The sequence below is a fragment of the Stenella coeruleoalba genome, assembly GCF_951394435.1.
Source record: "Stenella coeruleoalba genome assembly, chromosome: 2".
NCBI classification, from domain to species: Eukaryota; Metazoa; Chordata; class Mammalia; order Artiodactyla; family Delphinidae; genus Stenella; species Stenella coeruleoalba.
Genome location: NC_137147.1, coordinates 4,984,794 through 4,993,499, shown reverse-complemented (window position 1 = coordinate 4,993,499; position 8,706 = coordinate 4,984,794). Strand labels below are relative to the sequence as shown.

The window sequence follows — 8,706 nt, the reverse complement described above, 5'->3', positions numbered from 1 at the left end:
GCGTGGAAACCACAATTAACCCTGCCACCGAGCGTAGCCTGTGTGCTGGGCACCGTCGTAAGAACGGTGCCGCATACCTGAACTCATTCAATCCCCGCAACAGCCCGCTTCCTCCCCTTTCACAGATGAGGAAACCGAGGTGCACAGAGCTTCAATATCTCAGCTGAGATCACCCAGCCAGGCAGGGGGAAGCCAAATGTGAACACGAGCTGGCTAGCCCTAGCACCCGCCAGGTGTATAACCACTGAACCCCCTGGCTATACCTGCAGAAAGTCTCAGCATGGCCCAGGGCCCCTGCCCGCTGTAGGCTGCCAGCCTCGCTGGGAAATAGCTGATGGAGACCCCCCACTGCCCAGGGGTGGTTGACTGGGCATCTTCCAGGTCGCTGGGACATCCGGAAGTGTTAGGAGCTGGGAGGCCCGTGGGGACCATCCAGGCCAAACTCCTCACTGTGCTGATGGGGAAATGAACCTGGGAGGCTGAGTGTCCCAGGCCTTTGGTCAGATGGGGCCGAGCTAAGACTAGAGCCCAGGGAAGGCGGGGTGGCCCTCGGGGCCCTCAGAGCAGGGCAGCATCATGGCCCTGCTCAGCGGAAGGGCCAGGGCTGTTGGTCCCTCTGGCTTCGAGGTGGGGTATGGCTTTTAGCAGCCTCTGCCTCCTCTTCCTAGGGCTCCTCTGTGCTCTTTCCTGCCCCTCCCCACCCTGTGGAGCCCCCTTCCTCAGTTCAAGGCCTGGAGGACATGATGCCACAAGGCGGGGCCTGGGAGGTGGGCACCTCCCACTGCAGCTCAGCACCCACAGCCTGGGCCCACCATCTGGGGCCCGTGGCACTTTCCCCAAGTGGCAAGGGGGAGTGGTCCAGCCCTCTGCTGGGCCCTGAGTGTCACTGTTGTTTGTTGGGGCAAGTAGGGGAGGTCCCAGGCCTCATCACTCCTCTGGGCAGTGCTGGCCTTGGCCCGTCAGTGTTGCAGGAAGGGTGCTTCCCCTCCCATCACCCCTCAGGCTCCAAATAAGGCTGAGGCTGCGGCCTGACTCCTGAGAATGAGGCTCACAGAGACACACTGCTGCTTTACTGGTAATAATAAGGGCAGGTGGCTGACACCGGCTGAGCACTTACTATGCCAGGCACTGTTCTAAAGGCTTTACAGATTAGTCACTCTTTAATCCTTGTATTAACTCTACGAGGTAGGTGCTAGGGTCGCCCTCCCACCCATTTTACAGATGTGGAAGCTGAGGCCCAGGGGGCCTTAGTTACTTGTCAGATGTCACACAGCCAATATTAGAAACCAGGTAGCCTGGCTCTGGAGCCCCAGCTGTGTGCTGTCACGCTGTGCTACCTCAAGAGCACTGAATTCAGGGTCCCCCTCGTTGGGCCCCATCATTGTGCGGATGGGGACACGGGCCCAGGGAGGGGCAGGGTTAGGCGCAGACTCCCTGTCCCGTGCTCCTTTCACTCCACCACCAGCCTCGGCAAGCCAAGGGAGCAGTCACAAGTGACTCTGTCCCCAGGGACTTTGATCCTGCCTCTGAGTCCTCTGAAGTCGCTGGGGATGGAGGCTGGCCTGGGCCAAGGCTCTCCGTGCTCCCTATCGGCCTCTGCCCTCACCGCCTCTAATCTGGCCTCCAGTCAGCAGCTAGAGTGATCTCTCAGAACCTGCCCAGAGAGGGACTGCCTCTGCCCAGCGTCACACAGCTTAGTTCTGGAGCCCTTGGAGCCACCGCTGCAGGGATGTCCCAGGTGTGGCCCAGCACCCAGGACTGCATGCATGGTGTCAGCCTCAGGTAACAACACTCCAGGTCTCTGGCTGGGCCTCATTGGTTCCCTGTTCACCTGCATCCCTCTGGCAAGCCTCAACTGGGCTGGGCCCTAGGTGGCCACCTTTCTCCTCTGATGACAGGAAAGGCCCACTGTCCCTGGCAGCCCTGACAGCTTCAGTCAGTGGCTGAAGGCAACCAAGCTAGGGAGCAACCTTCAGCTCCCCAAGGCACTCCTATGTTTACACGTTGCAAATGCTTGGCTGGGAGACAACGCCTGGGATGTTAGGGGTCCAGCCTTGACTGTGTGACCTTGGCAAGGTCACTTAACCTCTCTGAGCCTCATCGGAAAACAGAAGTAATCAGCAGGATTATTGGAAGAAAAATGAGGTAACATTTACAAACGTGCCCAGGACGTTCCGTATTGTTTCTGGACAGAAAGCTCAGTAGCAGGCTGTTGGCGCCCACATTGGCAGCTGCCAGATGCACAAGACAGGGTGGGAGGGGCATGCCAGGTAGAGGGGCCAGCATTAGAATGACCCAGGGACAAATCCTCAAAATGGGAGGAAGATGAGCCCCTTCAGCTAGCATGTAGAACCCACATCTTTTTTTTTTTTTTTTTTTTTGCGGTACGCGGGCCTCTCACTGTTGTGGCCTCTCCCGTTGCGGAGCACAGGCTCCGGACGCGCAGGCTCAACGGCCATGGCTCACGGGCGCAGCTGCTCCGCGGCATGTGGGATCTTCCCGGACCGGGGCACAAACCCGTGTCCCCTGCATCGGCAGGCGGACTCTCAACCACTGCGCCACCAGGGAAGCCCAGAACCCACATCTTCTTGTGGGAGCATCTGTCCTCTGGTCCTGCTGCAAAAAACTTACCTTTATTGATCACTTACTATATGCCAGATGCCTCAGGTATGCAGAATCATTTAATCCTCACAACTACCCCATTAGGCACCCCTGACACTGCGGACAAAATAATGTTGCCTGCCATCCTGGTAAACGATGAATGTTGCCCGCCATCAAGCCATCAGCCACTGCAGCCACTCGCTACGGTGCGCCCTGAGGGGAATTCAAGATGGAGAAAACCTGGATACTGGCCCTGATAGTTAAGATGCATGTCTAAGGAATAATTTCAATGAGCCCAGACTCTTACATCTTCAGCACTAAAATCATTAACTTGAGATGTCTGGTTTTTGTGCTTAGCAGTAATCTTTTGATGTTTGACTACATATTTTTTATTTTCAGCAAAAACTCCTATATATGTATCCTGGCTCCACCCTGACCTCTTTGGAACAGTTCCCGAGCTATCTGAGAGGCTGTCTCCCAGGCTATAGTCCTCAGCAATGTCCCCAAATAAAACATAACTCCCAACTTTTAGGTTGTACATTTTTCTTCAGTCAACAGCTCTTTTGCAGATGATCTCCAAGTTGGCTATGTGACTGGGTCCCTTATTCAGAGGGGGGTTAGCTTTGAACCAAGGAGCTTGATCTTTCTCTTTCCCTGGTTACTGTGCCCGTGCCCTGCCTCCTAGGAAACCACTTCCCATATGGAAGCCATGTGGCCAATAGCTACCACAGTGGATAGCATTTGTCCAGATCTTCCCAGTGAAGGGCCAGGTGGTTGGCCACATGCTTCCAGGCAGCTCCCTCTGCTGGGGGCTTGCAGTGCTGCATGTCCAGGCAAAGGGCTTCCCCTGGGAGCATCAGTGTACAGTCTTAAGCATTCCCTGATGCTCACAGGAGAGCCGGGAGGCTCAGATGAGGTGGCGATGGGACAGAGCCAGAGGTCACTGGTATTGACCCATGCACCAGAGAATATTAATGCCCACTTCTCTCCCTAGCTTAGGTGGACAGGTTCACACTGACAATTGTACCCTGAGGCTGTCCCATGCCTGCCCCAGACTGTGGCCAGAGCAGTTTAAAATCTGGTCCTGCCCTTAAGGAACAATTGTTTGGTGTCCTCCCTTCAAATTGCCCCCAACCCCTGGAGGTTTCACAACCTAGGAGGGTCTGTCCTGGTCTCCCCGCCTCCCTCTCTCCTGCCCCTCAGGGCCAGCCAGTACGTGCCTGTGACTGCTTTTCACCACCACATGGGGGCAAGGTGGCAAGCCACCATCTCCCAGCCCTAGGGGGAGGCTGGTGCTCCCCCTAGGATGGGGCCCCATTCCCCGAGCTGGAATGGATGTCCAGCTTGCCGTGCTGGGGACAGAAATCCTGTCTCCTCCGTGCTGGACCCCACTCTTACAGCTTGGCCCTCTCTGACACCCCATAGCCCACACGCCCCAAACACTCATGCCCCTGGTGGGGACTGTCCCTGGCTGAACCTGGGAAGGAGGTATACAGGCCTTCTCTGTTTTTCCCAAACCTCTCAGGATTCTGGGACTCTGGCCCAGGGGCATGTCCTTTTCTCAGAAACCCAGCAGCATCTAAACTCTTCGGGCACCTCCTCCCCGGCTGTAAGGATCTTTATCTGGATCGGGAGGGGGCACAACTGGCCCTTCCCATCCACTGCTCTCCTTCTGGGTTGCTCCTGAGTCTAAGAATTGGGAAGTAAAAAGCCCAGAGCTGGCCTCTTCTGTCATACCCGGATTGGTAAGAAGAAGCAGGTTATAAAAGGGAGGAAAATCTTCGTTAGTAGTTCAAAAATACCCTTTGGCCACCCCGGGCACATTTCTCGCTTTCGCGCTTGAAGGGGACTTTCCGTAACCAGATTTTCACCCACTCCAACCCTTCGGACTTGGGTCAACGCCTTGGACGTTGCGGTCGCGGTCCCCCAGTGGGGCTTCCCCTTGGTCTGGGTGGCAGCCGTGTGCTCTTCATTCGCAGGCATAGGCCTCGCTGTGTCCCCGGGGTCCTCTTCACCTGCCCCGTGTGGACAGGCCGGGCAGGGGAAACCAGCTTTGGAGGTTGGGGTTCCAGGGAGAGGTTTGGGAACAGTCGGCGTGATACAGAAACTTGGAGGCTGGGATGGGGTTTCCAGGAAGGTTTAGGGAGAAAGGAAGGGGCCTAGGAACGCGCGCGGAGAAACGCCGTTATTTGGGGGCGCCAAACCGGGCTGCGAAGCCAGCAGGATTTAGCGCCGCCGCCAGGTCAGCATGCGCCGAGGAATTAGGGTTGCCAGGGACAACGCGTTCTGGGCGGAGCTGCTGTTGGGGTGGAGCTTGAGGGATGTGGGCGGAGGCTTGGGAGGCGGAGAGAAGGCGGAGCTGGGGGGGGGGTCTGAGCCAGAAGTGGAGTTGTTATTGGTGGAGATCACATGCTCTGGGCGGGGCCTGGGAGCCGGGAGGAGACAGTGTTGATGTTAGGACGGAGCTTCAGGATGGGCGGTGCGAAGCCGGGGCCGGCCCGGAGAGCTGGAGCCGGAGGCGGAGACGTGGTTGGCGGGGACCGAGCTCCTGGGAGGGGTCGCAGCCGGCGGGGGCGGAGCCGAACGGGCGGGGGCGGTGCTGGGTCGCGCCAGGCCTGGGGCCGAGGCGGCGCGCGGCGCTGACAGCTGAGTCGGCTCGCGGCCTCCCGCCCCCTGCGTGCCCGGCCCCGACCCCGGCCTGGCCTGCCCCGGAGCCATGAGCCCCGGGCTGCTGATGCTGCTCGGCAGCGCCGTCCTGGTCGTCTTCGGCCTCTGCTGCACCTTCGTGCACCGCGCTCGCAGCCGCTACGAGCACATCCCCGGGCCGCCGCGGCCCAGGTGAGCGGGGGGTGGGGGCGGGGACCTGGATGGGGCTCTCGCATGGGGGGCCGGGGGACCGCGTCCAAGCCGGCATCGGGTCCAGCCTTGCCATTGCGCGCGGCCGCTTGGAAACGGCGGCAGGGAGAGGGGCGCTAACTATTCTTAGTAACAAATTACTCACAGCCGCAGCAGCTGCTCGGCGCCCACCGCGCTCTGCTGGGCCCCGAAAACGTGATGGCAGCGACAACCCTGTTAGGTAGGCGCTATTGTTACCCCATCGTTCAGACGAGGAGACTGAGGCGCGCAGAGGCAAAGTCACCTGCCCAAGGTCACACAGTTGGTAAGCCTAGATTTAAACCCAGGTCAGCCTGGTTCTAAAGTGGGTGCTCTTAACTTTGGGACTTGGATGGGGTCACTCAACCTGGGTTGTCATACACTGTACTTTGGTCACATCCCCCCTCTTTTTTAAAAATTTCTGTCCTGGTATCTCCTTTTTGTCTTCTCCTTGGTACTTCCATTCCATCCTCAGCCCTCACCCCACTCACCTTACCTCCCCCCTACTCCACCAGAAGTTCACCTTTCTGAAGTGTCATTTCTGTGTCATTCAGACGTGTCATTTCTGTGCTCCAAAGGCTTCCCATCACTTAGAACTAAATCTAATTCTAAATTAAGGCTACTCTGGGGCCAGCAAGGCCCCTGCTGGGCTCTCAGAACCCACTCTGTACTGTTCTAACCCCATGCTTGCTCACTGCTGCCTCCAGTTCTTTCTGCATGCACCCACCTCAGCTGAACCCCTCCTCCCGGGTCTTCCTTTTCCCCACCTACCCTGTGTAAAGCCCACCTCCTAGCTCCAAACTCCTTATGGGGCCATCATCCCTGAAGTTACCTTCTGTTCACCTGTTGACTGTCTGTTCACCTGTTGACTGTCTGTCTCCCCCTTTAGAATGTGAGCCCTGGGAGGGCAGGGATACTGTGTGTTCACTTGTGTATCCCCAGAGCCTGGGACATTGCAGGTGCTCAATAAATATTTGTTGACTGAATGAATAAACAAGGGTATTAGACACACTTCTTAAAACCTCAGGACACCAACATTCTGGAAGGCACCCACCTCCAGCACAAGCCGGATGCCCTGGCATTTGAAGCCTGAATCCCTGCTTGGTGGGTTTGGGAAAGATCTCTAGCTGGGGACACAGGGAGGCAACTGTTCTCCCTGCCAGCTCTCTCTCCTCCCAGGTGCCCTCTCCCACCCTTTTCCCTTACTTCGCAGCTGTGTCTTCCCCTCCATCTAGATGGTTCTTCCCCCAGCCTTCTAGGCTTGTCTTAAATGCCAGCTCCTCAGGGAGGCCCTCCCTGCTCCCACACGCAAATATATTTTGTTCATTTTATAAACTCTAAGTCACCTGAATGGTAATTGGGTAACTATTCGTGCTACCTCTTGTTAAGTGTCTGTCTCTCCCATAGGCCTGTGTCTGTCTTGTTCACTGCTGTGCCCCTGACATCTCGCTCAGCATGCACAGTAGACCCTGGATAAACTGTGATCCAAGGTGGATGGTGGAAGGCTCCTGCCAGTTCTGTTAGATACACTCTCACCCTTTCAGGTTTTCACATCAGCCGTCAAGAGCTTGGAATTGAATGAGTTTTGTGCTCATTCTGACAGGCTTCCTCATGACTTGACCTTCTCATAAACCCAAGTGCTTCAAACACTGCAGACCTGAGCCAATCTCTGTGTCTTAAGAAGAGAGAACTTAAATCAAGCTCCTCTCGGCTACTCTCCCCACATCAATTTTTTAAATTGCATTAAAAAAATAAAGTTATGTATGCCATAACATTTACCCCTTTAAAATGTACAATACAGTGCTTTTTAGTATAGTGACGGAGTTATGCAACCATCACTGCTAGTTCCAGCACATTTTCATCACTGCAAAAAGAAACCCCATAACCATTAGCTGTCACTCCTCATTGCCCCCGGAACTCCCGTAGCCCCTGACAACCACCTAATCTGCCTTCTGTGTGTATAGATTTGCCTGTTTTGGACATCTCATATAAATGGACTCATACAATATTTGACCTTTTGTGTCTGGCTTCTTTCACTTAGCAGAATGTTTCCAAGGGTCATCCATGTAGTAGCATGTGTCCATATATCTTTCCTTTTTATGCCTGAATTCTCCCTCAAGTCTTACACCACAAAATCTACATGTGACCTACAGGTGTGTGGGTGGTGGAGGAGGCTGACTATAATTTGGGTTGGGCTCTTTATTCTAAGGAGGTCAACTGAACAATGCCTATACGAAAAGATTGTGGGTTAAAAATTGGTTGGTGGTCAAATACAAAACTGCACTAAATGAAGGTTCTGGAACCTCTTTTTAGCATAAATCAGATGCTTTGGCATTCAGAGCCTGGATCCCCAAACCATGATTGGCAACGCCACGGTTGACGAGAAATCTATGCGTACTGATTTCTCCAGTAGTGTGCTTTAGGGCTTTGCCAGCTTGCAGGCAAGGAACCCTCTGCCCTGCAAGAGGCAGCTGCTGTGCTCTCGCAGCCCCACTCTTCATCCTCTTTTCTGCAAGAGTCACCAGCAAGATGCCCTCCCTGAGTGCCCTGCTTCTGTGTGCTGATTACAGACAACATCCTACTGCAACGATCCATGTAACAGCTGAAAACTCAGACCCCATGTTCAGATCCCACACAAACACTTGTAGCCTCTGTATTTCTCTGTCACTGCTCTGAGCTTCCTCATCCCCCCCACTCTCCTGGTAGTGTGGGATGAATGTAAACTTGACAATGCAAAATCTCTCTCCCCCAGTTTTTATTTCTTTTGTAATAAGTTTTTCAAAACTCCTGGGCGGTGTTGCTTCTCTCCACCCTCTCCTGCTTGCCGAGTCGCCAGGCCTGGGGGCTGTTCGACCGTTGCTGGGTCGTTCTCGGTGATGGTGGAGACCCACGGCTGGCTCTGCTGGGCGGCGCATCCAGGGGACTTGGGGTGCCCAGCTGAGCACTCGACCACCACATCCCTCTGGCGCGAGGCACTTTCCTGGCCCCGCACCCTCACCCTCACTCCTAGTGGGTGGCCCACCCCTCAGCCATCTCGTGGGCTCCCGCCACCCCTCTGTGTGGCCTCACAGTGGGCTCTCCAGATGACTTCTGCTCCAGTACTGTCCCAAACTTTCTCTGCCCACAGGAAACCTCGGATTCCCACTGTGCCTGTCGCAGGGTTATAGGAAACCATGCGTGCCGGGGACCGGGCAGGGGAGGGGGATTTTTGCCCTCTCCTCTCTCCCTGGG

At 55.7% G+C, this 8,706-nt stretch overlaps 1 protein-coding gene across 1 annotated transcript in view; it reads left to right on the top strand.

The window, feature by feature from the left end:
* The first annotated feature begins 5,227 nt into the window (after positions 1 to 5,227).
* CYP46A1 (cytochrome P450 family 46 subfamily A member 1) overlaps positions 5,228 to 8,706 on the top strand; it is a 33,743-nt gene continuing 30,264 nt past the window's right edge. Inside the window, exon 1 of the mRNA XM_079913797.1 lies at positions 5,228 to 5,439. Within this exon, the coding sequence (XP_079769923.1) occupies positions 5,318 to 5,439 (122 nt within the window). The 5' untranslated portion in view covers positions 5,228 to 5,317. The remainder of the gene's footprint in view (positions 5,440 to 8,706) is intronic.